This window comes from Onychomys torridus, chromosome 4 (assembly GCF_903995425.1).
Source record: "Onychomys torridus chromosome 4, mOncTor1.1, whole genome shotgun sequence".
Lineage (NCBI taxonomy): Eukaryota > Metazoa > Chordata > Mammalia > Rodentia > Cricetidae > Onychomys > Onychomys torridus.
The window spans coordinates 146,833,455-146,860,839 of NC_050446.1; the positions used below are offsets into that span (position 1 = coordinate 146,833,455).

Genomic DNA, 27,385 nt, shown 5'->3' on the forward strand with positions numbered 1-27,385 from the left:
GGAAGACATTATCACCTAAGAAAAAGATGACCCCCTCTCCAAGAAGAAAATAGCATTTTACTTTCCCCCTTTGATTTAAACAAAGCTTTAACACAATGGTTCGAAACCTTCCTAATGCTGCAGCCTTTTAATACAGCTTTTCATGTTGTGGTGACCCCAACCATAAAATTATTTTCGTTACTACTCCATAACTGTAATGTTGCTACTGTTATGAATCAAAATGTAACTATCTGATATGTAGGAAATCTGATCTGCAACCCCTGTGAAAGGGTCGTTTGACCTCCAAAGGGACTATGACCCACAGATTGAGAACCATTTCTTTAACAACCCTGTCAAATAATATATAGCATACAAAAGATACTACAATATAGTAAAATAAAAATTATGAAGTCCTTCCTCTGTAACAGAAGAACATAAGTACTGGTTAATGGTTTCAATTTGATAATAGTTCTTAATAAATCATTAAAACATTCTATCATAAAAAAGCTTTAAGAGTCTTAATTACAATCCATGGCTAAAACAACTATATACTTACACACTTCCAAACAAATTAATATAGCATAGTAAAATTTACAAATGCAGTCCCATGACATCCTTTTCTCCAGCTGTAAAATCCAATTACAGTGTCAAACAAAACTGTGGCTTTCCTATCTACTATACTGCTATGGATAGCACACACCAACAAATAAACCTGATAAAACCAACCAGATATCACACTACATGCACTGAGTCAGGGAAGAACCAGTTCCAGCTGGCCTCAGTATCCCTCTCCCACTCCCCTCTCCTCTGAGACTTAGCTCTAACTAGATACCCACCAGAAATTTTAAAGCCTTAGGAACTTCAGGAAAGGGGGAAAGGTCCAAGTTAAAGATATACTCTCCCTACCTTTTGCAAGTATTTCTTCTCTGACTCGCTGCTTCTCAACTGCTGCTTCCATTCCTTCCTTTGATGCTCTAAACCTCCTTGAACGCTGCTGGTTCATTTTGGCACGTGGTGCCTAAAAAATGTGTATCTCATGTTTATACAATGCTATTCAAAATGTTCACAAGCAAATCTATACATTATTTTCAACCATCTCTTTTTATCCCCATAGTAAATCCAAACTGCCTCTTCTCTCGACACCTTTGAATGTGTCACTTAGTACTTTTAAGTAATTAAATTCACTCATCAGTCTATGTTACTTCAAAAGGGCAGTCAATAAGACATTAGCATTGCATAGTAAGTGACACAAAATAAGCACTAAAATAAAGTATCAGTGAATTATTGAACTATGAGACTTCTCTTTCTGAAATTAACCACAGTCAATTTATTTTCACTATTCAGCTTAATTTCATTGAGATATTCAGAAAACAGCAAGAACAAAACAAACAAACAAACAAAAAAGGTTTCTAAATTATTTTAGCACTTACCACTCCATCTATTGCCATGTAGAGAAGTCTTCTTGGTCTTACAATATTAAAAAGTCTGTCAATGTACTCAAAAATTGCAACCATCATTTCATCTTCATTTTTTGGCGCTGGCCTATAATAATGAGAGGACAATGTAATAGAATATAGTACTTCTGTGACCTCTACTATCAATGGCAAAGATGGATTACATACTTGTCTTCAGGATGAGTACAGGGATGGATGATTCCATTCATATCCAAATACAGATTATCAAACTCCACATCATTTGGATTAGGTTTACTGGCATCAACTGGAATCTTTACACCACTGCATTCTTTTGGCTATAAAGAAGTGATAAATAACAGCTTGATTGTTAAGATCTAAACATGACAGGTACTAAGTTCAATATGAACCAACTTAATTTCAGAACTGGAATTTTAAAATACTTCAAGTAAAAACAGAATCAAATTAACCCATTAAAATGTGAACGGCTTCTAATTCATGTTAATTATGTGAGATCACCAAAGTATCCAAGTAGATCCCGGGAGTCATCTTTGTGACTTCCCTCATCATTCACATCAAGTTCTGTCAATTTAAAAATGCTTTTTTGTCCCCTCCCATGCCATGAGCACATCATGCTACTATATCTAAAAAGTCACAATTACCTTCTAACAGACTGCCTCACCAGTACACAATCTCATTTCCAGTCCAGAGTTGAATCAGTAAAGCACAAATGCATCTTTGTCTAACCTTGCCTACTTTCCCAGTGCTTTCCATACCAAACAGCTAAGCAATGAGCCTACCCCACAATAATATTATGTAGGCCTATTCATTTCTCAAAAGCCCCTACAAACCAGATGTAGTACCTAACACCTGTACCCAGGACTCAGGAGGCTGAGAAAGGAGGAGTGTCCTAAGTTTGAGGCTAATAGGCTACACAGTAAGTTCCACTATACATTAAGTTCCATGACTGTAAAGTAAGATCGTCTCAAAAGAAAGCCTAAAAGCAGAACAAAACAGAAAAACAGAAGTTCCACCATCTCACTAATTCTTTCAATGCACCTCTTGGTAGAATGCCTTCTTTCTCTCTACTAACACTCACTACCTACAATCTTTAATAACTTTTCAGAACCTAGACACATATCAGAAGTCACTCGCTTCATGGTATCTGTAACATTATCACCCAAGAAATGAACTCTTTCCTTCCTGCATTTCCTTAGAATTTTGCTTATATTCTTATAGTATTGCCAGTTTTATGATTAATTTGTCACTTCCACCCAACTACACTGTTAAGCCCTTCAAAAAGTGGGTTTCTACTCTCAAAGGTTCTCAATTATACATTTATAATGACAGTACTTTTGCCTGTTTCATCCAGAACTTCAATGAAAGATTAAGACCCATTTTTTTGTTTTACTAATAGTATGATCCCTCAAACACATTCAAAGCAATAGGACAAAAAAAAAAAAAAAAAGGCCTATACATAATTTAAAAATCCATCATGTACATGCTAAATCATGGTTAAACATAAAACAATATGCTTAATGATAGCAGTCACCAAAGTCCATATCCTTTGTGATTATATGAAAAAGTCTCAAATAGACAAATCCATAGAAAGAGAAGGTAGATAATGACTGTGTCAAGCTGAGGATAGAGAAAGGGTGACAGAAAAGAAAAGTGACTATTAGTGAGTATGCACTGCTTTAAGTAGTAAGGAAATCTAAATTTATATAACAGCAATGATCACACAACTCTGCAAATACACTGAAAATACTGACAGTGCCAGGCAACATAGTGTATATCTTTGATCCCAGCATATGGGAGGCAAAACAGATAGATCTTTATATTAGTTTGATGACAGACTGGTCTACATAGTGAGTTTCAGGACAGTCAAGACTGCATAGAGACTCTGTCTCAAACACAAATAATCAAAAACAAAACAAAAAACACTAATATTTTAAGTAAATTTCACGATATAGAATTTATACCTCAAAGGTAATGAATGAGGAATGAACATGATCAAAATAATTTTATGTGTACGAAAATGTCACAGTGAAACCTATTATGTGTACCTAGTATGCAAATAAAGTTTTACACCTCAATAAAGCTGTTTAAAGAATAAAAATCAGAAGCTAACTTAGGCAGGGAAAAACCTCATGAAGACAGTGATTAATAAACTGTAGTTTACCCACGTACTGGACTGCTAGACCAAGTAAGATCTAAAAAGCAAGCTGGATGATCATAAACATACCACTGAACAAAAAATCCAGAGGCAGAAAAATACACATTATACCATTTACATAAAGTTTTGAGGCATTGTTCAGAACTGAATACACATGTAGTGAAGGCACAGAGAAAAGCAAGGGAATGACGACAAACACCATTTCAGAAAAGTGGTTACTCAGAGGAAGGGAAGGGTATGAAAGCAAGCTTCAGCATGTATTGTAATTGAGGGGGAGGGATATGGAAAGTGGGCACTTTGGGCAGTTCTGTAGACATATGCTGAATCAAGCAAGAGGGGCTCAATCAGAGTTCTAGGAAAGCCAGGGCTACAGATAGAGACACAAATAAACAAACAATAAATCCCAAGTCTTTGGAAATTGTTCTAAGGACAAACAGTAACTTTACCAAGAAAACCCATGACAATGTATGCAAAATGTACATACAATGGTAAAGAAGAAAAAAAGGGACAGAGCAGAAAAAATATTCAAAGAATACTGAAATGATTCCAAATTTTAAAAATATACCTAGAAGATCAATGAACTCTAAAAGACAGATATCACAGTAAAAATGCTGAAATAGACAAAAAGAAAAAAAATTATATGGGAATATATTAGAAGAGCCAAGGGGTTGGGGGGAAGTCCAGACACGCTAAAGAGTTGGCTCAGCAATTAAGAGTACTAGTTGCTCTTGCAGGGGACCCAGGTTTAATCTCCAGCACCCACATGGCAGTTCACCATCGTCTGTAATCCCAGTCCCTGTGAATCTGATGCCCTCTTCTGAAATCCAAAGGGCACCACACACACATGCATGCAAGTAAAACACTCACATAAATAAAACAATAAATCTAAAACATTTAAATAAACAAGTACATACTAAATGCTTAGTAACTTTCAAGAGAACCTCAGTAAGAGCAACATCTTACTTTTCAGGGAAACAGTAGGATGGCATAAAAACAGTCAGTGCTACTAAGGAAAACTTTATCTAGGAACTAGGAAAGTTATCATTAAACAATGAAGATGAAGGCCAGCAAGAAGACTCAGAGGGTGAAGGCCCTTGCTACCAAGCCTAATGACTTGAGTTCAACCCCTGGAATCCACATGGTAGAAGGATCTGACCTCCATATGCACACCATGGCATGCACCCATGGCCCCCAAATAAATAAATATAATTTTTAAGCATTTAGACCGGTGAAATGGCTCATGGGGTAAAGGCACCCTGTTGAGCAATTGTGGCCACCTAAATTCAATCCCCAGAAGCCACATAGGGTGGACAAAGAACCAACTCTGAAAAATTGTCCTCTGACCTCCATGTACATGACATGGCACACAGTCACCATATGATACTATGCACACATAATAATAAAATTTTAAAATGAAGGTGAAATAAAGACTTCTCTTTAAAGAGAAACAGAATTTGTAGATAGTAGACTTGACTTCCTAGAAATACGAATGTCCTTCAGACTGAAAGGAAGTGATTCTGTAAGATAATTCAAACTCTACAGCGATGACTTCAGAAAAAAATCATTTTTAAAAAGCAAAATAAGATAATTAATAAAAATATCACTTGAAAGTTAGAAAGCAACATTAGAAAATGTTCATTCAGTACAAAAAAAAGAACACAGGGAGAAAAAGTACATGAAACATAGGAAAGAAAAGATCAAATGGCAGATGCAAATCCAAATATACTGGCAATTACACCATAAATACACCACAGAAAGCCAGTAGACCAAACAAAATATATCTTATCTTTAAGAGTGGAGATACATACAGAGTAGAAGTTAACAGATAAGGAAAGAAATCAGGCAAACAACCAATGTAAGAAAGCTGCAGTAGCTACACTATGTATGTATGTGTGCCTGCTTGTTTATCTGTACACCACATGCGTGCAGGTACCCTTAGAAGCTAAAAGAAGGCATTGGGTCTTCCAGAATTGGAGTTACAAGCAGTTAGCTGTGAGCTGCCTAAGACAGGTACTGGGAACTGAACATAGGTCCTTTTCAAGAGCAGCAAATACTCTTTAACTACTGAGCTATCTCTCCATAGCCACCACCACCCCAACACCTGTAAGTTTTAATTACATTTTATTTGTTTTTGATGTGGAGGCAGGGAGCATGCACATGCCACTGGCCCCACGTAGAGGTCAAAGGACACCCTGCTAGAATCCTCTCCACCACGTGAGTTACAGAGCTCAAACTCAGGTTGCTGGGCTTGAAAGCATATGCCTTTACCTAATGAGCCTCACCAGCCTTCAAAATAAGACTTTAAAACAAAACAAAACAAAACAAAAATGTTAATAAAAGAACATCCTCTAACAGGGCGGTAGTGGTGTACACCTTTAATCTCAGTACTTGGGAGGCAGGCAGAGACAGGCGAATCTCTGAGTTTGTGGCCAGCCTGGTCTACAGAGTGATTTCCAGGACAGCCAAGGCTACACAGAGAAACTCTGTCTCAAAAAACCAAAAAGAAGAAGAAAAAGATGAAGAGGAGAAGATGATGATGCTCTTCTAGCCTCTGTGAGCACCAAATATGCACATGGTGCACATAAGATGCAGGCAAAAACTGATAAACATAAAATAAAAACATACCTTAAAAAAAAATCTCAAATTGAAACAGGCAAGATGGCAAACATATGTATTCCAGCACTCAGTCAGCTGAAACAGGATCCTCAGTTTGAGGTTAGCTTTGCTTACACAGCTAGATTATGCAATAATAACAACAACAACAATAATAATAAAATAGAAATATCTCAATAACCTAACCCTTTCTCCGTTTCAAGACCTCACAAAAAAGGAATACACCAAGCCTAACGTAAATAAAAAGAATGCAAAACTAGAGTAGAAAATAATTACAGAACAAGGGGAAAAGAAAAAAAAAAAATCAGTGAAACTAAAAGCTACTCCTTCAAAAAGACCAATGATACTGACAGCCTTTTATTTAACTTGAGCAAGAAAAAGACTCAAATTACTAGAAGAGACAAAAACTTAACTCTACTGCCAACTTTATAAACCAAAAATAATTATTAAAATACCACAAATAAACATAGCAACAACTTAGCTAGCACAAACATATTACTAGGAAGACATAAGTACCAAAATCATTCAGGAAGAGATGATCGAAGTTAACCAGTAAGTGAAGAAACTGAATCAGTAATTCAAAAACTAACCAGCAAGAAAACCCCAGGCGGTAAATTCTACCAAGTATGCAAAAAGAATTCATACGAACTATTCATCAACCCTTTCCAACATTTCCTGGTCCACTGTATAAAATCATTATCATCTATAAAGCCATTATCATTTTAACACCAAATCCAGACAAAGCGTAATAAGAAAAAAGCTACAGATGAGTATCTTGTGGGACTATCAATGAAACAAATCCTCAACAAAATAGCAAATAAAAGCCAGCCCCGCCCCCCCACACACACACACTACAACAGGACCAAGTGAGATTTAACCCAAGAATGCAAACTTGATTTAATATTCAAAACTTAACTTGATATATCATACTAATATCAAAACCAACCTGGGCTACATAGTGAGACCCAATCTCAAAAAATAAAACACAAATCACCCACTAAAAAATATTGCAAGAATACTACAAGTATTTTTTTTGGTAAATATACATGCAAAAAGAAAACTTTAGTGAACTGAATCCAATAACAACAACAACAACAATAATAATAATAATAACCAATACAATATGACCTCTGGGGTCTTTCCAAGGAATGCAAAATAGGTTTAACACATCAAAAAATGAAAATCAATATAATGCATCATATGAACAAAGACTAAAACTTCTTTAAGAAAACATGAGAAGAGCTCAAAGACCTTGACAAAAATGTAAATTTAATAACAATGCAGAAATTTAAAAGGAAAAACTTACTAAACTCATCACAATAATTTAAAATTTTAAGGAGTTAGAAAAAAACCACTTAGTGAGTAAAACCACTGCTGCTCTTTCAGAAGACCTGGGTTAGTTCCCAGCACCCACATGGGGTTTCAAAACTCTCTGTAATTCCAGATCCAAGGGTTCTGACTCCCACTTTTGGTGTCTCAGGCACTGCATATCTATGGTGCACAGACCTACAAACACCTAGATAAAACAATCATAAACAAAAATTTTAATTCATTTTTTAAGTAAATGGATTATCTGAAGACTAACAGAAAATATTTACCAACCTAAAGAACTCTATCTAGAATATCTATATGAAACTGAACATAATTTTAATTCACATATGGTTAAAAAAAATTGGAACAGACCTCTTGCCAAAGAAGATACATAAAGCACTTGATAAAATGCTTTATTACCTATCATTTGTCACCAGGAAAATGCAAGTTTAAAACCACAATCAGATGACATTATGCTAGAATATCTAAACTTAGAAAGACTATCAGTGATGAAGTGAAGCAACTGAGAACTACCATGTGCTGCTGGAGTAAAAAAGAAGATGGCACACCGAATTTGGAACAACTGTTAAATTACGTGCCCATCACCCATCATTTCACCCTAGATTTCTACACATAAATCAAAGTATATGTGTCCATTTGAAGATGATGCTCATGAGTTTTCTCTAACAGGCCCAAACTAGAAACAAGGCAAACGTGCCTCACTCTGAGGAATGAAAAAACAAACCTAACAGCCACAAGACAATATCCTACCGATCTTGAAAAGATGAGCTAGACTGACTCATCCTGTGCTTACTTCAGCAGCACGTACTCAAACTGTAACAAACGGAGTATTAGCATGGCCTCAGCATAAGACTGACTACTACTGTTCCCTAATCAAATTAGCCAAAAGAGAGGAGATTCAAATTCATAAAGTTAGGAAGGAAAAAGAGGACATCACAACAGACAGTAAAGAAATTCAGAGGCCTATTAGAGACTACTTTCAAAACTCTATTCCAACAAATTAGAAAATCTAAAAGTGGATAAATTCCTAGACACATATGATCTACCAAATTTAAAATTTATGTTTAAACAGATCTACAATGCACAATGAAAGTAAAGCTGTAATAGAATCTCCCAACCAAGAAAAACTCAGGCCAAGACAGATTCATTGCTAAATTCTACCAGATCTTTAAATAAGAGATGATACTAATGTTCTCCAAACTGTGCCACAAAATAGAAAAAATGCAGCTAACCTGATTCTCAGAAATTAGTACCACTCTGACACCACAAGAGAATATGGACACAACAACAAAACTACATATAGATCATTCTTCCCTGTGAACAGACACAAAATTCTAATTAAAACACGTTCAAACTGAATTCAACAATACATTAAAGAAGACCTTATAATCAAGTTTTTTTTTTCATTCCAGGGACACAGGGATTATTCAAAATACACAAATCAGTGTACATAAATCTAACACACCACATAAGTAGAGCAAAGAGGGGAAATCATATGATTTCAGATGCAGAAAAGGTCTCCAGCAAAGTTCAACACTCCTTTACGATAAAGCCTTAAAGAAATTAGGAATAAAAGGAATATACTTCAACACAACAAATGTCATGTATGAGCAACACACCCAATAGTAAAAGTGGGTTAAAAACAAATACATTTTCTTCAAAAACAGGAATAAGACAAGGATGCCCACTCTATCCATTCGTATTACCAATACAGTACTGAAATTCTTAGCTGCAGTAACAAGGCAAGAGAAAGAGAAACCTGATACAAATAGTAAAGAAGAAAGTAATTTATTCCTATTTGCAGACTGGATGTTCTATACTCAAAAGGCCCTAAGGATGGTGCTATTGCCATGGCACACATATTCTCACACACAATTTTTTTTAAGAATACCCTAAAGATTCTACCAGAAAACTCTTAAGAGTAAACATCTTCAGTGAAGTATCATGATATAAAATCAACATTAAAATAAAACCAGTAAAAGGGCCAGCAAGATAGCTCATGGGGTCAAGTTAACTACCAACAAGCCCACAGGACCCACATGGTAGAGAGAACCAAATTTGTTCTCTGACCTCCATAGACACACCAAAGCACACCCACACATACACATATGCACATACAAATAAAGAGTTGGCTGTTTTGTTTTAATCAGTAGTAGCTGAGAATAAATGACTATTAAGTGTCCATCCCTAAATGTTCATTCCTAATCTGTATCAACTTCCACGCCACCAAGGCTCAGGGAACATCACAGAAGAGGAGACAGAAAGAATCTAAGTTTTAGAAGGTGGAGAAGGGTGCTGAGAAATGCTGTCTTCTGGACATGACATGGCCATGGCACTCAAGAGAAGCTGGGATTACACGTGTACTAAGCCTATACGAGATCAAGCCAGTTGGTATTCTAGCATGGATGAGGGAGGGACTCATAAAGCCCTGCCCCTCGCTAGAGAGGGGAGTCAATTTTCTTTCAGGGTACACCCCTCAGTACATTGTTGGTGCTCCAGCCCAACACCCATATACAGGTAAACAGTACTATTTGGACTCAAGTCAGTGATGTATCATTTAAAAAGACAAAACAAGACAGCAGAAAACATATCCCAGCATTAGGAAGACAGACGACAGATATCTTGTGAGATAGAGGTCAGCCTGGTCTACAGAACAATACTCCCTGTCTCAAATAACAGCAGTTTTTCTACATACAATAATGAACATGCTGAGAAACCAGGACAAAAGTCCTATCACAACAGCTTCAAAAACAAAACCAACCAACCAACCAACCAACCAACCAACCCCATTCTACAATAAATATGACCAAGGAGGTAAAAGAACTCTATAATGGGGATATGCCTCAATAGATAAGTGTGCTTGCTCTGCAAGAATTAAGCATTTAAGTTTTAATCCCAGGATCTGTGTGTAAAAAGCAGGCTGTGTGGACCTGTAACCCTAGAGCTGGGAGGATGAGACAAGGAGATCTTGGAAGTGTGCTAGCCAGTTAGCCTCACCTAAAAAGTGAGCTTCCAGATCAGTGAGAAACCCTGTCTTCAATGATAAGGTGGGAAGTAAATAAGGAAGATATGCAACGTCCTCCTTTAGCCTCTTCACACCAGAGCACAGCACAAGCAACCACATACCCGTGTACATGCACACACATAAAACCCCAAAATAAAACACTGAAGAGTGCAGACACTAGAAGATGAAAACCTCCCATGCCTTAGAGCCCAAGAGCCTCTATAGACTCAATATAATCCATATCCAAGTTTCAATGACATTTTCCACAGAAAGAAAAAATTCACAAGGGAGCACAAAAAGCCAAAGCAATCCTGAGCAAAAAGAATACTAGAGGTGTCACTCAATCTCAAATTAGACAACAGAGCCATGGTAACAAAAACAGTATTGTTACCAACCACAAAAACAGACATGTAAAAAGGAAATAAGAGGATCCAGAAATAAAACAGCAATAGCCATCTTGCATTTGGCACAAATGCCATAAAAACATGCCAGAGAAAGTCTCCTCAACAAACAGTGCTACAGAACTGAAAAGCATTTACATGCAAAAGAACAAACTAGATCCCTATCAATTGTTCAGTACAAAATAAATTCACAACAGAAAAAAATCTTAAATACTAGACCTGAAACTCTGCAACTACTAAAAGAAAATATAAGGAAAATATTTCAAGATAAAAGCGCAAGCAAGGACTCTAATTGTCTAGGAAATTAAAGCAAAATCAGAAAAATGAGAGGGTGAGAAGATGGCTCAGTGGTTGAGGGCATTTGTTGCTCTTATAGGGGACCCAAGTTTGGTTCCAAGCACCAACATAAAGTGGCTCACAACTGCCTGTAACTTCAACTCTAGAAGAAATCCAATACACTCTTGGGGCCTCAGAGGCCACTCATACAAAGACACACATGAATAAAAATAAATTTTAAAAAATTAACAAATGAAATTAAGTCTCTGCACAGAAAAGCAAGCAACTGTTTTAGAGATCACACAGAATGAAAAACATCCCTGACTGGTATTCATCTAACAGAGTATTAAGGACTCAGAAGTTTTTACACACACACAATCTAATTAATAAATAGAAAAGTTACATAAAGCCTTTTCAAAGATAAAGTGGCCACCAGGCAGTGGTGGCACACATCTTTAATCAAACATTTGGGAGGAAAAGGCAGGCAGATTTCTATGAGTTCGAAACTAGCCTGATTTACAAAGTGAGTTCCAGGATAAAGCTGTTACACAGAGAAACCCTGTCTCCAAAGCAAAAAAGATAAAGTGGCCAATAATACAAAAAAAGAAAAAAAAATCCTTAGTAATCAAGAAATACAAATCAAAACTACAATGAGATTTCACCCCAGTGAGAATGGCTATCATAAACATCATATGCTGGCAAGGATAATAAAGCAGTGAGATACTTTCTCCAAAGAAACATTAATACTTAAAAGAGGTACAATGAAGAAAAAAAAAAAAAAAAGTCAGAATGCATGATAAAATTATTTGGGTGGGGAAAAGTATAAAGTGACCCAACCAAGGGGTGAAAGGTGGGGCGACGGGAGGGCCTGCTCTAGTAAAAGATAAGCAGCCTCAACCACAACCACAGCATCCAACAGTCAACAAGAACACTTCTCCCTAGCTTATACGGCCAAAGCTTTGACAATCTTGATTGAGAACTAAAAGCACTGCTGACCAGTTAAGACAGCTTGAAGGAAAAAGGCTAACATCAACCTTAGAAACCAGAAAAGGATATTTTGTATAAGCGATAGAAACCAGTAAAAGTATACTTTGTACAGGTGACAGAATTTTTGTTTGAGAGGGACTCACATGTAAGCCTTGGCTTGCTTTGAACTAGCTATGTAGACTAGGCTCACCTAGAACTCCATAGATCAGCCTGCCTCTGCCTCCTGAGTGCTGAGTGCTGGAATAAAGGCATGTGCCACACCTTGGAGCGATGAAAATTTAAAGCCGTACTCCACTAAATTACAAAATTTACCAATGTCGGATATATGTATTTGTAACATTAGGAAGGCAAAGTGGTAGTGAATAAAAGTCTAATTCGTCTTCCTAGAATTAGATAGACCTAAAACAGATAAATCAAATATAAACATATTTAGAGATAGAACCAAAACAGTTCAAAATGTCTGTCTTTGAAAAGACCGGACAGGAAAGGACGGATCAAGGAACTGTTGCTTTCCTTTTGGCCCAGGGGAACAAAGTTTTACAAAGGAAACTGATTGAGCTTAGCAATTTGTCTTTTGAGAACACAAGAAATACTAGGAATATCACCAAAACAAAGCTATGGTTTCTTCTAAAACAGGTGAGAAAGTAAATAACCTAAAGCAGGAGAAATAGGTTCTTGGAAACAGGCAGGTACTTGGTTCTAAAGCCAAAAGTGGGAGGGGACACATGTGTACGGAACTTTTCCAATACAGAAATTCTAATTGAGAGTACAAAGTCGAACTCGGACAGAATCACGGGAAAGATGAAAGCAAAACTCACGGATCGGAACGGCTAAAAGTCTACCTACAAACTAGCAAACTACCACCACTTGAGGATCCGGAAAGAAACAGCAAGCTGACCCTCAATCGTCCAGTGGAGTCAGCCCTGGAGACCGACGGTTCCCCCGTCCTAGTCCTTCCTAACTAGCCGCTCTGCGAGTACGGTTAACTGCAACAAATGACCAGGCTCAGGTGGAAAACATGCGATCCCGCCACCGGGAACGCCGGGTCCAATACACGTGTGGACAGGCAAGCGGTCCTTACTACACCTCCCCCTGCAGCCCGCGTCAGGGGGCTGCCCAGCCAGGGCGCCCTTCCGAGCCCTGAGCTGCGCGGGCAACCAAGGAAACAAAGCCGTGGGCGGAGCCCGGGGTGCCCCGCTAGATAGGCTGGGGAGGAGCCGCCCAGACCCCCACAGACCCCTACTCTCCCTCGCTCCGCCCAGACCACCTTCGGAACCGCGAACTCGCGGAGCGGCCCGCGAGGCTGCCTGGGGAGGGTGCTCGGCCCCTAGGGCCGCGGCCTACACGTGCCGCGCCGGGTCTCCGCAACGGCGTACTGACCGCCTCCTCACCTTCTCCTCCACGCAGTTGACAATGATGGACGGATACTTGCGGCTGAGCCAGCGGAAGAACGCCGGGACTCCCATGACCAGCGGGCGGCACTGGGCAGCGACCGGGCCAGCGGGCTAGTGTAACCAACGAGACTGGCGGGAGCAGCAGCCGCGGGCACCGGCACTTCCTCCCACGTGCGGTCAGAGACCGGAAGTGGCGTCACGCCCCACCGCGGGGGAAGCCGGGAAAGGATCTCGGCTAAGTGAGGATTCGCCTAGACAGGCCAAGTTGTGGTCGGTCTGGGCGGGCTGTGGGGCGGGGTGCTAAGACCTGGCTTGCGGCGTTCTCCCATCGGGCCATCAAGAGCTGGGCTCCGGGCTTACACCTTCGCCCGCGGTGGACCCCTGGCACAGCAGGCCCGCGGTAGCAGGTTCTTGCAGGTGTGGTCACGACTTTGGAAAGGCGTGGCCTATTTTGCTTCCTTTCTCACTAAGTCGATCTTGGGCTGAATAGAAGCGTCTGCACTCTAGTTTCCATTTCCTGGTTTCTCATTTTTATAATACTGTTCCTGGAGAAACTATGAAAAAAAAATCTAAAGTATTTTACAATTTAAAAAATGTCTGCTTTGGATAAGCAACTTTTAAAAATGTTTAAGATTTACTTAATTATGCAGTGTTTGTCCGCATGTGGGTATGTGCACGAGCGCTGGAACCTGTGGAGGCCAGAGGCGTCAGATCCTCTGGAACTGGAGTTACAGTCATAATCTGCCTGATGTGGGTGCCAGGAGTCGAACTCTGCTCCTTTGGAAGAGCAACATAAATTCTTCACTGCTGAGCCATCTCTCTGCCCAACAAGTCACTTTATATAGTTGCAGAATCTAGCCAGAATTTGATGAACCTTGCTGCTGTGCTCAGTGTGTCAACATTTGCTAATATCATAGTCTAGCATTTATTGAGCACCTACAATGTGCTAAGGCAAAGAACTAAAAAAATTGCCTTATTTAATAATTAGTTGAGCCTTCTGTGCTGACTGGCTGTGTCAGGCCGGTCTCTTCTATGGTGAAAGAATTCTCCAAACAAGAAAAACAAAAACAAAAAACAAAAAAACCCGGTTTGTTAGACGCAGTGCATGCAGCAGGCAAGAAAGTTAAAGCTGAACAGGGGCTGCTTTTGTGGGAGTGTGTTTGTATATAGGAAGTAACAGCCTGGCCTTGAGGCAGTGCTTGTTTGCCTGAGTCAGTAACAGTGTAACAACTCCACCCATCCTGTGGTCTTGTGAACCATTTTTGTAACACGTAACAGATAAAGTCGGGTTGCCAAAGGGTTAAATTGCTTGCTTGTTCATACAGCTTGTATTTCACTTCAAGTAAGGATCATTTAATTCTCAAACCTACATGGTATTTTTATCCCTTGTTTTCCGGTGGCTTCAAATATTTTCCCCCAGCATATGAAAGAAGAGGTCTGAAAGAGGAAGTCTTTGTGTCCATTTGTTCAAGCTTGGAAGTCTCTCTAACCTGAATCCCCTCTTGGCCTGACAAATCACACTCAATCCCAAAGGCTCACCTCAAGAGGCCTCTGTAAAGTGTTTATCTGCTACCCGTCAGGCAGTAAATGTTGCCCCTTCCTCAGTGGTTCAATGACTTCGTTTAAATGCTTGTGTGGAACTTAGAGAGGCAGTTAGCCCATGTTTAATTTAAGGATAGTTAAAAAAAAAAAAAAAAATAGTCCCTTCTCAAGAGTTTGGTTCCTCTGGTATGTGCTGTATTCTTATAGGAACACAAATTCATAGGCAATTGGGTAGGAGCAGACAGCTTGCTAAATTGAATCTGAGTATATCACATACAGTTTTGAATTTTGAAATGTAAGGAAAGTCAAAACTGTATAAGATAAGCATTGACATTTCTTGATCTGGCCAGGAAGCACACACCTGTAATCCTATCACTGAAGAGACTGAAGAAGCATGAGGCTAGCCTGGGTCAGTCTCTGTCTCAAAAAAAAAAAAACAAAACAAAACAAAGGAATGACGGGGCGGTGGTACGCAAGCCTGTAATTCCAGCACTCAGGAGGCAGAGGCAGGTGGATCTCTGAGTTCGAGGCCAGGCTGGTCTACAGAGCTAATCCATGACAGGCTCCAAAGCTACAGAGAAACCCTGTCTGGAAAAAAAAAAAAAAAAAAAAAAAAGGAAAAATAAGGAAACTTCTGCTAGTCTACAATAGGAGGAACAGTCCTAAATCAGGTTCAAGTGGTTTTTGAGACCCAACTAAAAACCTCTCTTCTTGTAATTTGGTTAATTAATGTAGTTTGTATGAGATGTCCCCCATAGTCTCTGGCATTTGAATGCTCGGGCCCCAGCTGGTGGCAGTTTTTGGAGAGGCTTAGGTGGTGTGGCCTTGTTGAAATGAGTGTTTAACTGAAAGTTTCAGAAGCCAGGCACCATTCTCAGTCTGCTTTCTCTGATTCTTGTTCGCGGTTGAAGATGGGAGCTCTCAGCTTTCTGTGCCAGCTGCCATACCTGCCTGCTGCCCCACTTCCCAGCCTTAATTGGTGATGGGCTCTTATCCTCTGGAACTGTAAGCACAAATAAACTCTCCTACTAAGCCACCTCAGGGTGTTGTGGATTTTGTTTGTTTGTTTGTTTGTTTTTACAGCAATAGAAAAGTCACTAGGGTTGGGGGTTTAGCTCAGTGGTAGAGCACTTGCATAGCAAGTGCAAGGTCCTGGGTTCAAGCCTCAGTTCCAAAAAGAAAAGTCACTAATACAATAAGTTTGTCTGTTGATTACATGATCCTCCACCCCATCACACCCCACACATACCCCAAAAAGTGGTTATACATTAAGCTATTTTGGGATAAGCTCTTGTCTGTTGTTAAGACTTGTCCTAACAAACCAGTTACAGAATTTAGGGAAATACAAAGCCCGTTCACTTACATTGTGAAATAACCATTTTATTTACATAGAAGAGGTAGAAAAAATTGACATTTAGGGACTGGAGTAATGGCTCAGCAGTTAAGAGTACTTCATTGCTCTTGCAGAGGACATAGGTTCAGTTCCCAACACCCACATGGTGGCTCACAACCATCCATAACTCCAGTTTCAAGGATCCAGTGTTCTCTTTTGACTTTCTCAGACACCAGGCATGTATGTAGCTGTGTGATCACTACACAAGTGTGTGGGTTCACATGGGTCCGTGGAATGAAGACACAGGCATCTTAAGAATGAATCTAGCCTATCATGGCTGCAGGGGGTTCCAGCCTCCAAGGACTGAAGCACTCTTCCCTTCACCTAGGGCATATTTATTTACTCTTTTTTACAGTTTAGATAGTTAATTTCAAGTACCTTCAAAGCAATCCAAAAGGAGCTCCCAGAGACCAAATGCCAGGTGCAAATTACTTGATTTCTCAGGTACCTCAATTTTCCTGGTTTCCTGGACCAAGTTTTGCATAGGCCTTTCTTTGATCCTTGGGTCCCTCTGATCCTTGACTCTCAGACAAGATTCACATAGGGCAATAAGAGAAACAAAAAGTGTGGTTAAACAAAGGAAGGATTAAGGGTAGGGGCTGCTCTCTGGAGCCAAGCCAGGAGCTCAGCAGCAATGCCACTACTTTATTTTTTTTTAAAAATTTTTAAATCAACTATCTTGAAGGTTATGCAGCCTTACAGTAAATATAGCCTTCTTTCTATCTATTTGTCTTATAATCTTACACAAGTATACTACAACACATTTTAAAGCCACTAGAGTCACTATAGCTAACACAAGGACAACACCTGCCAGGATAGAAGTCTATTAAAGTGATTCGTAGGATTAAATGAGGCTGTAGTACCTGCTAGATTTTCCATAATATCCATTCCTGTTGTATCAGGTAACTTTTTTGCAAAAGTTTCTTTGATTTCTTCCTGTAAATCAAAAACCATTTGAGAAGCATCAGGGTGACCCAGCAAATGCATTCTAACCTTTTCCCAATCGTATTTGCTCTCAGTAAAACTTAAGGGTGTGACACAATAACAAGAAACATTCCAATCACGTTTTAATTTTATCTTCCTTTAAAATCTCTAACTGATTACCTAACAATACAACACCTTGTCTTAGTTCAGCTAACTCATTTTCTATCTCATTATCAATTGTACTTTGTTCCGTCCAAAGTTCTTCTGAATGCTTATGCCAGTCTCTAATGAATTTAGTGGTTTGGGTTTCTTTATAAAGCGTTACTCCAGCTGTCGCTGCCGTAGCTGTCAATGCAATAATTCCCATAAAAACTGCAACCTCCAGTCCAGCCATATGACGTGCTCTTTTTAATATTCTTTCAACAAGCTTCTGTACCAGGATCATCACAGGAGAGTCTTGCCATGGCCTCGACAATTTCACCGGTATCCAGATTATTGGCCTTGCTCTCAGAATATATAAACTTTCAAAGGTCAAATTTTAAAACATACTAGAATTAACACAGTTACGAAGGGTACACTCATCACAAGTGATGCTGTAATTATTTGGGTGCCATTGTACAGGCCCCTTTAATAGCAAGTAAGGCAATGGTACACATGCCATAAAAGGATGGCTTTGATTTAGTAATTTCCACAAGTTAGTCTGAATTGAATTGCTAAATTGTAGATGAGGACTTGCCATTCCAACTCCATGCCACCAAATAGGTTCATTAGTAGAAGCATTGATTTCCATAGTTCCATTTATTTTATATCATTTCCATCTTAACTCTGAGTGAGAATATTTTCCTTGAGGCGAGCCATAAGGGTTTCTTCAATCAATGACGTCTCCATTGGAGATATTAATTAGCACTTGAAGTTTCTCACTCTTACACTGTTGCCAATGTACCCAGTCAGATTTCTTGTTGGTAACCCTCATATCACAGAACGGTAGACTTATGGAACTAGTAGCATTATCTCTTGTCCTTTAAAACCGGATACATGAAGCATATAAAGCTTATTACGATAATCTTGTGTAGTATTGACTATGGATAACCATACTTGAGAGGTAATTTTTAGGCATTGAATTCCATTTAACATGTAAATAGGAATTCCTTGTACTCTAACAGTGTAATTGTCAATCACTTTACCCTCCTTCATTGGCTGAGCAGGACCTCAGTTATCATAAGGACCAGGTAGTCAAGAAGATTCATTAACAATTACAGGAATATTTCAATCTCCCCAACTTCCTGTGATGTTAAATGGAGGATTGGGGGTATAAGCCCAATAATTATGATCCATCACTTTTACCTGCACAGCTACCATGGAAAGCATGGCAAGAAATAAGTTTGTAGCATTCAGACGCTTGTGCTTGTGAGTCATGCAAAGTATCATCTCTCCTTTGTCACATAAACCCTTAAGCTGTCTCCAGGTGGAAGAATTAGTTGTTACAAAGGTCTCCTGTGGAAACATAAGCATAGCCTTGGCCCTAACTTAACACTTTCCCTGGACTATTTAGATGTAAAATATTTATAATACATGGGCTGACTCGATTCAGCAATTCTTTCCATAACTCAATTTTGTTAGTTTTATTAGCATTTAAAAAATTTTAAAATTAGTAGGTCATTATTCAGTCTGTCTCTGGGGGGTGGGGATCTTCCTACCCCCCTTTTGTTTAACAAGCATCTCTTTATAAAGTCTAATCTATCTATATAAGCATTTTGTAATTTATGTTCTACCAAGGCTAATTGTTTTTTAGCCTCAGCTGTAAACTGTCTTGGACAGTTTAAATTTGAGTCACCCTGTAGAATTTGAAACAAATTAGTTAATTTTTTGAGTAGACAATCCCATTATAGCCTCAGCCAGTTAATATCATCTAATAATTTTTGAAAATCATTAAGAGCAGTTATAGTAATATTTTATTTGTATTGAAATGTGATTTTATTTGTATGTTAATAAAGTTGTCTTGGGGTCAGAGCAAGCCAGAGCAGAAGCTGGGTAGTTGTGGTGCATGCCTTTAATCCCAGCATTTGGAAGGCAGAGCTAGGCAGATCTCTGTGTGTTCAAGGACACAGCCAGCATGGCGACACACGCCTTTAATCTCAACACCAACCATAGAAGACCTGGAGGTCTGTACAGACAGGCAGTGACGAGGAGGTCATATGGCTGGGTTTACAACCAATGAGAAAGCAGAACAGAAAGTCTATGAAAAGAAAACACACACAGAAGTAGGTCTCTTAAGGAGAGGAAAGACAGCAGAAGCAGTGAAACGTAAGGTTTTCAGCTCTTGCTCTGACCTCGTGGCTTTTAACTCTGCAATTGGATCTGTGTTTCTTATTTAACAAGATGGTTACATCTACAAGCAGTTAGTCTGTCTCTCCCAATCTATACTTTCCATGGCTGAATTGTCAGTTTACTTAATTTATAGTCTAAATAGCTAAGAGAATCTCTTCTTTGTATTATTTTAAGAGAAATTTGTAATCCACAACAGGGTAAATTTTTTCTGTACTACATTAAACATTTTCTTAAGTTATCTGTGTCAGAAGCCGCCAATAAAATATCCATGTAATGATAAATAAGAGATTGAGGGAATTATTTACATATCATTTTTTGGTGGCTGATTTAGAAAATATTGACACAATGTTGGGCTACCGGCAGTGGCCCCTACTCTAAATTTGGATAGCCAATTTCTATTCTACCTTGTCTTTGTATAATAACCTTTATAGCCTGTGACCTATCCTTTTAATTTTTTTTTAAGATTTATTTATTTATTATGTATAGACTGTTCCTTCTGCACATATCCCCTACAGGCCAGAAGAGGGCGCCAGATCTCATTACAGATGGTTGTGAGCCACCATGTGGTTGCTGGGAATCGAACTCAGGACCTTGGGAAGAGCAAGCAGTGCTCTTAACCACTGAGCCATCTCTCCAGCCCCTTTTAATTTTTTTTTTTTTGATGCTCTCTCTCCAGGAATATATCCCAATTTAAACATCAATTTACGACCTGCTTTTGAAATTGTAAGAATATTAATTTGAGGTCTCCATTGTTGTAACGAATCTCTTTTTTAAAAATTTATGGCTATATCAGCAATGTAAGGCTTTAACATTTTATCTGTTCTTTAGGCTCTATATATTTAATCCATTCTACATTGTTTTACTTGAGATAAGGTTCAAATGTTTATAAGTCAAGTGGAAACTTATTGTAGAGGCCAGTTGGGATCTCAGGATTCTTGTGAAAGAATAGATATATCCAGCACCAGAATCCAATAATCTTTAATCCTCAATCCCATATAATTTCATTTTTAATTTAGGCTGTTTATCATTGATAACTATTTGTCAAAACACCTTTTCTCCTATACTTTCAAGGCCTCCAGTTCTATATATAGGCGCCATTTTACATTTAAAATATGAAAGCAACAAAAATTGAGCAATTCTTATCACCAGCTTCAATTTCCATGGTGTTAGTTATTTGGCACGTCCCGAAACACGACAAATCCACAAGAGTTTTTATTAAGATAGGAAAGAAAGAGACAGACGTGAACAGGCCTGTGGAAAACACACATAGTCCAGGTAAAGAGGGGGGCTGGGGGAGAACAGACGGACACATGGCGCCATCTTATAAAGGGTGGGCTGCACATGCGTACAGGAACCTATGTGGCTACTCCACACTTGCGCATAGATCACATGGCTGTGCGCCCGCTTTACACAACCACGCAAAGCCACGGGGTCCTAGTCATGTGAGACGTTTTGACCAGAAATGGCTATTTTGACTGGGTTGGGGATTTAGCTCAGTGGTAGAGTGTTTGCCTAGCAAGCGCAAGGCTCTGGGTTCGATCCTCAACTCCCAAAAAAAAAAAGAACAGGAAATAACTAGGCAGAAGTGTCTAGGTCCGCCAGTCATGCCCAACCCTGGGGGCATGTTATGAATTCATATCACATGGTCCTTTTTACATATGCCAATTATAAAAGCATTAAATACAATCTCTATAGAATTTGAAGAGGTAACTTTAGGTAATACTCTGGAGTATTTTTTTTTAAGCTGAGGATCAAACCCAGGGCCTTGTGTATGCTAAGCAAGTGCTCTACTACTGAGCTAGATCCCCAACCCAAGTATTTTTATAAAATCTTAAAAAGAGGATTTTAAAAAAAAAAAAAAATCGATTTCAAGTAACACATTAGTGCAAATAGCCAATTACTAACAATGTGGACCAAACAATTTATCTGTATTTTATTTACTGGAAAAATTATTTTGTAACCTCTGTATCAGTAAGAGATTATTTTTTGTGGGTTTTTATCTTTGCAACAACATTATTTAATAAGCTAACAATTCAATCCATTCAGGTGTTATATTTTTATAGAATTAAACCAAGAATTTCTAGAAAGCAACTTAAAGAGCAGAGCCAAATTTTCAGTAATGAACAACAGACAAGAGCGTACCCAAATATAGTTTAAAATTATGAATCTTGTTACTTTAGTTTATCTACCATGAAAACCAAACATTTATCCAAACATTTATTAGACAATCAAAACAAGAGAACATCCTCTAAACATTGAATGATTAATATCTCTGGAAATTTAAACAGCATCGACTTAGCATTCCATGTCTTGACTGTAACCCTTCTTTACCAGAAATTGGGCCTTTTAAAACTTCTCCCATGAAGGGACTATACTAACAATGAGTTATTCCCACCATAAGGGAAAAACAGAAAATATTTTTCACAAAGGGATCTTTAATATTGAGTTGTTCCCACTCTGGGGGGGGGGGGGGCATTTAAACCAAAATTAAGCAGACAACAAAATTCTAAGCTCTGGGCTTGCTGTTCAGGTAGCAACAGTGAGGACCACCTGTTGATTCTTTGTAATTCAGGTACTGACACTCTGTGCTGGCAGGCAGAAAGAGCTCAGAGTTTTAGCTATCCTGAAATGTTTATATCAGAAAGAGCCTTTTCTTTCTCTATTATTACTGGGAAAAGGCTTTTTTCTTTCCTTTATTTTTCTTTTATGGGTCCTTAGGCCAAAAATCTTTAGGCCTAGTTTCAATATTTTTCACCTTTTTACCCGGAAAGTCTTTTTTTTTTTTTTTTTTTCCCTTTTCTATTGGGAAATTCCCTTTCCTTCCCTCTTCTCTATTGGGAATATTTTCCTTTTTATTTTCTTTCTTTCCCTTTTCTCTATTGAGAAATGTCTTTTTCTTTATTTATTTTCTGTCTCAGGAGCCATTGTATTTTTATCTTTAAAAATTGCATAGTTACTGCTTTTTAACAAGCATTTTAGCAACTGTACATTTTGTTGCTCCTGAGATGGGGATTTTAATTCCCCATGACCCTGCCAGTCCTGGAGTCCTCTTACCTGAGAGTGCTCTCTCCAGTTCCTAAGATGACCAGCTCCTCTATTCTTCTGCAGATACTTTTCCTTCTTCAAGCCACACGTTGGGCGCCAAATGTAGCTGTGTGGTCACTACACAAGTGTGTGGGTTCACATGGGTCCGTGGAATGAAGACACAGGCATCTTAAGAATGAATCTAGCCTATCATGGCTGCAGGGGGTTCCAGCCTCCAAGAACTGAAGCACTCTTCCCTTCACCTAGGGCATATTTACTCTTTTTTACAGTTTAGATAGTTAATTTCAAGTACCTTCAAGGCAAACCAAAAGGAGCTCCCAGAGACCAAATGCCAGGTGCAAATTACTTGATTTCTCAGGTACCTCAATTTTCCTGGTTTCCTGGACCAAGTTTTGCATAGGCCTTTCTTTGATCCTTGGGGGACTCTCTGATCCTTGACTCTCAGACAAGATTCACATAGGGCAATAAGAGAAACAAAAGGTAAGAGAAACAAAAAGTGTGGTTAAACAAAGGAAGGATTAAGGGTAGGGGCTGCTCTCTGGAGCCAAGCCAGGAGCTCAGCAGAAATGCCACACTACACATGTACATGGTACACAGACATATATGTGGGCAAAACACACATATGCAAAACATAATAAAAATAAACAGATTTCTTTAAAATTGGATGTTTGGCACTCAGATAAAAGAAGTGAAGAAGATGAAGAGATGGAGTCCAGATGGTGGCAGGAGGGTATTCAGTGAGTGTTGTGTCCTCTGCAGTCTTTTAATACTCGAACTTGAATTTGTTTTATATAAATTGAGGAAGGGACTGCGTCTCATGTGGTGTCACTATGGTTTGGAATTCCAAGTGTGGGCGACATAACAGCCCAAGAACAGAAGAGGTGATGAGCACTTTAGTGTTGGAAATATACAAGAATATTGAACCAGACTGTAGACATCTATAGATTTAGCAGCCAAAGGTTTTGAAACATGTTCACCTAGATTTCATGGGTCAGAGGAAAGCTTTTAGCTGACATCTAAATTACATAAAAGGATAATTATATAAAACAGAATATTCAGTTTTCATTGTACCATATAAATCTAGATTTTTCAGAAACTCAAACTAAACTGCCATAAGAATAAACTTTTCATAATGTGATTCAATAAAGGCAACTAACTCTTTTATTACACTTACTATTTATTTGTGGAGAGATACATGTCATAATGAGTGTGTGGAGGTCAAAAGACAAGTTATTCTACCATATGGGTCTGTAGTTAGAGTTTTTCTGCCTGGCCCACAGTCAGGACAAATCTCTCTCACCTGCCAGGCCCATAGACGCTCAGAACCAACCAAGTAAGCACAGAAAGTTATATTGCTTACAAACTGTATGGCCGTGGCAGGTTTCTTGTTATCTACTTCTTCTATCTTAAATTAGCCCATTTCTATTAACCTATACTTTGCCACATGGCTTGTGGCTTACCGGTGTCTTTACATGTTGCTTCTCATGGCGGTGGCTGGCAGTCTCCCCTCCACCAGCCTTCCACTTCCCAGAATTCTCTTCTCTCTTGTCCCGCCTATACTTCCTTCCTGGCCACTGGCCAAACAGCATTTTATTTATACAGAGCGATATCCACAGCATGGGTCCCTGGATTCAAACTTGGGTCTTCAGGCTTTGCAACAACCACCTTTACTGGATGAGTCACCTCACTGGCTTAGTAAGGGAAACTCTTAAAAACAGTTATACGGCCAGGCAGTAGAGGCACACACATTTAATCCCAGCACTCAAGAGGCAGAGGCAGGTGGATCTCTGAGTTTAAAGCCAGCCTGGTCTGCAGAGTAAGTTCCAGGACAGCCAGGGCTACCCAGAGAAAATCTGTCTTGAAAAAAATCAAAAACAAAAACAACAAACTGTTATACTAAAGAATGAAAAGCTACCACAGTACATGTCAGAACAACATGAGCTGTGGGGGACCAGCCCCCACCTTTTTTTTTACAAGGTTCCTAAGAGGAGGAGAGAGGAATAAGGAACTTATAGATAGAACGATAGGCCTAGCTGAGAAGAAAGACAGAAACACAGGATAGCTTTGGGAGGACCTGCGTCCATACCCAATGGCTCAGAATTTTATTTAAAAGGGCTTTTTATAACAATGCCAAGAGGTGTAGCAAAAGACCTCCCCCTTACTAGATACAGCCAAGTGCAGACCCTTCCAAATACCTGGTAGCCTGGCCTGTGGTCCAGTCATCTTTTTATGCAGTCCTGTTGGGTAAAGCAAGCTCAGATCTCACTAGGAAACCACTGTGGGCTCCCACAATCACAACTTCAGCTTTTATGCGCCTATTGTCAGAGATGCTGGGCCAAAGCCAAATCTGGAAGGATAGGTCAGTGAGCTCTTTGGAGGTAGAGTGGAGAGACCTGGGGGGAGGAGGGGCAAATAGATCCCAAAAGGTTCATAAACATTTGAAAAATCATTTTGATCCCCATTAACATTGTTATTATCATAGGAGATATTTTGGTTTTGCCTATTATTGGTTTCTAGATTATTGAATATTTTCTTTCTTTCCGGATCCTTGTCAGTTTTGGCCAGTTTATATCTTCACAATACATTCTTGTTTTGTTTGTCAGTCTCATGTAGCTCAGGCTGGCCCCCAAATCTCTGTGTAGCCAAGAATAACCTTGAACTTCTGATCCTTCTCCCTTCACCTCTTAAGTCCTGGGATTTCGGGCATACATCACCATGCCCCGCTGCAATCTATTCTTATTTTTTTCGTAAGATTTTAAAAAGAATCTTTTTTGTGGATGTGGATATGGATGCCCTCAGATACCCTGCAGCTGCTCTTACAGGTTGTGAGCTCCCTGGTGTGGGTGATGTGCTCTCCTGTGCTTTCTTTTAAGCACGTCATCATCTCTCCAGCCCTGCAATGCACTCTTGAACTGAAAGCAGTCACTTTTTTTTTACCTTCACAATTTCGAAGGTCCAAGATCAAGGTACTAGCAGGTATCGCCTCTGTAGTCTCTTCCTGGCTCTTTTCTTCCTGTGACCTCGTGTCATCCTCCTTCTTGTGTGTCCAGTTCAGGGACTTTTTAAAGATACAAAGTATAGCTTTATTATAACAATTATCTAAATTATTCTATTATTAATAAGAACTCGGGAGTCAGATATGAGGTTAAAGCCTAGCTGATCAGAGAATCAGTAGAGAAGCGACCAGTGACCTCTTCTCCCTTTCCTTCCTCAATCCAAAAGGCCACGCATCTTTCTAAACCCTTCCCTGCCACTTCTCCTGTCTGTCTCTCTATGTGTCCTGGGTCCTCCAAACCTTCTACGGCTAATTTTGGTCAGCGTACCTAGCTCCACCCTCTGATTCAAGATAAACCGTATCGGCCCAGTGGAACAGCGGTGCAACCAGTTCTCCCACTACACTGTATTGCCCAGGCAGACCTCGAACTTGAAATCCTCTTATATCAGTTGCTAGGATTACATGTGTGCTCTGAGGTAGAGCTCTACCTCAGTTGGCATGAAACTCCCCCTTTTATTAAGGAGACCAAGAATAACAGCTTAAGACCTAATGGCCTCATTTCATTGGCATTGGTAAACTGTTTTTGGCTTTGTTGTTGTTGTTGTTGTTGTTGTTGTTGAGACAGGACCTTTTTATACATCCCAGATTGCCTTTGAACTTGAAATCCTGGGTGTTGGTATTAAAGGCCTGTGCCACCGTGCCAGCCTTCATTCTTCAATTTTTCAATCAACAACAGTTGATATTTCATTGTTCTTCCTTTTTCTCTTTCTTTCTTTCTTCCTTCCTTTCTTTCTTCCTTCCTTCCTTCCTTCCTTCCTTCCTTCCTTCCTTCCTTCCTTCCTTTCTTTCTTTCTTTCCTTCCTTCCTTCATTATTTGTTTGTTTGTTATTTTGGTTTTTCAAGACAGAGTTTCTCTGTGTAGTCCTGGCTATCCTAGAACTCACTCTGTAGACCAAGTTGACCTCTAACTCAAAGAGATATACCTGCCTCTGCCTCCTGAGAGTTGGGATTAAAGGTGTGTACCACTACTGCCTGGCTCATATTTCATCTTTGTGAACTATATATTAAAAAAAACAAACAATTTTACCTCCTTGGTCTTAGAGTAGGAAACAGTTCCTAATGACACTGCCTTCTTTCTGGTGGAGTTGGGGACTTATGAGCAGTGACTCAGTTCAAGTGTGAAATGAGATTTGTTAGGCAGCATCGTGACTTTGGGCATTCAGGGTCTAGCCCTGGAATCTTGGGTTTCTTTGTTTTTTGTTTTTTTGTTTTGTTTTTTTAGCCAAGACAAGGTGGCAGGAAACTTTGCACTATCACATCTGTTTTCCTTCCTCTCGCTTGCATTTCTTCCCCACCCAACCTTGTTGGGTAGACAGTGCGAGTGTCCCCACCGCTTTTTGCCAATTCAAAGATTACTCGCTTTTCCCTTTTTCCAGCAAAGATGCCCAGCCTGGCTTCCACACACTCTCATCTTCCATGTGAATTCAGCTCATCAGTATGTGGCACCATGTCTTAAATTTTTCCCATTTGATTTGTAAATATTCTTTTTCCTCTAATGCATAAGGACAAAGGTATGATTTGTTG

The 27,385-nt window shown here is 39.2% G+C and overlaps 1 protein-coding gene across 1 annotated transcript in view; it reads right to left on the reverse strand.

Annotated features, from left to right (window-relative positions):
- Window positions 1–13,766, reverse strand: part of Xrn2 (5'-3' exoribonuclease 2) — a 78,572-nt gene extending 64,806 nt beyond the window's left edge. Inside the window, exons 1-4 of the mRNA XM_036184562.1 lie at window positions 13,572–13,766; window positions 1,602–1,729; window positions 1,410–1,521; window positions 886–997 (exon numbers count right to left, since the gene is read on the reverse strand). Coding sequence (XP_036040455.1) covers window positions 886–997; window positions 1,410–1,521; window positions 1,602–1,729; window positions 13,572–13,646 — 427 coding nt within the window. The 5' untranslated portion in view covers window positions 13,647–13,766. The remainder of the gene's footprint in view (window positions 1–885; window positions 998–1,409; window positions 1,522–1,601; window positions 1,730–13,571) is intronic.
- Window positions 13,767–27,385: the final 13,619 nt, after the last annotated feature.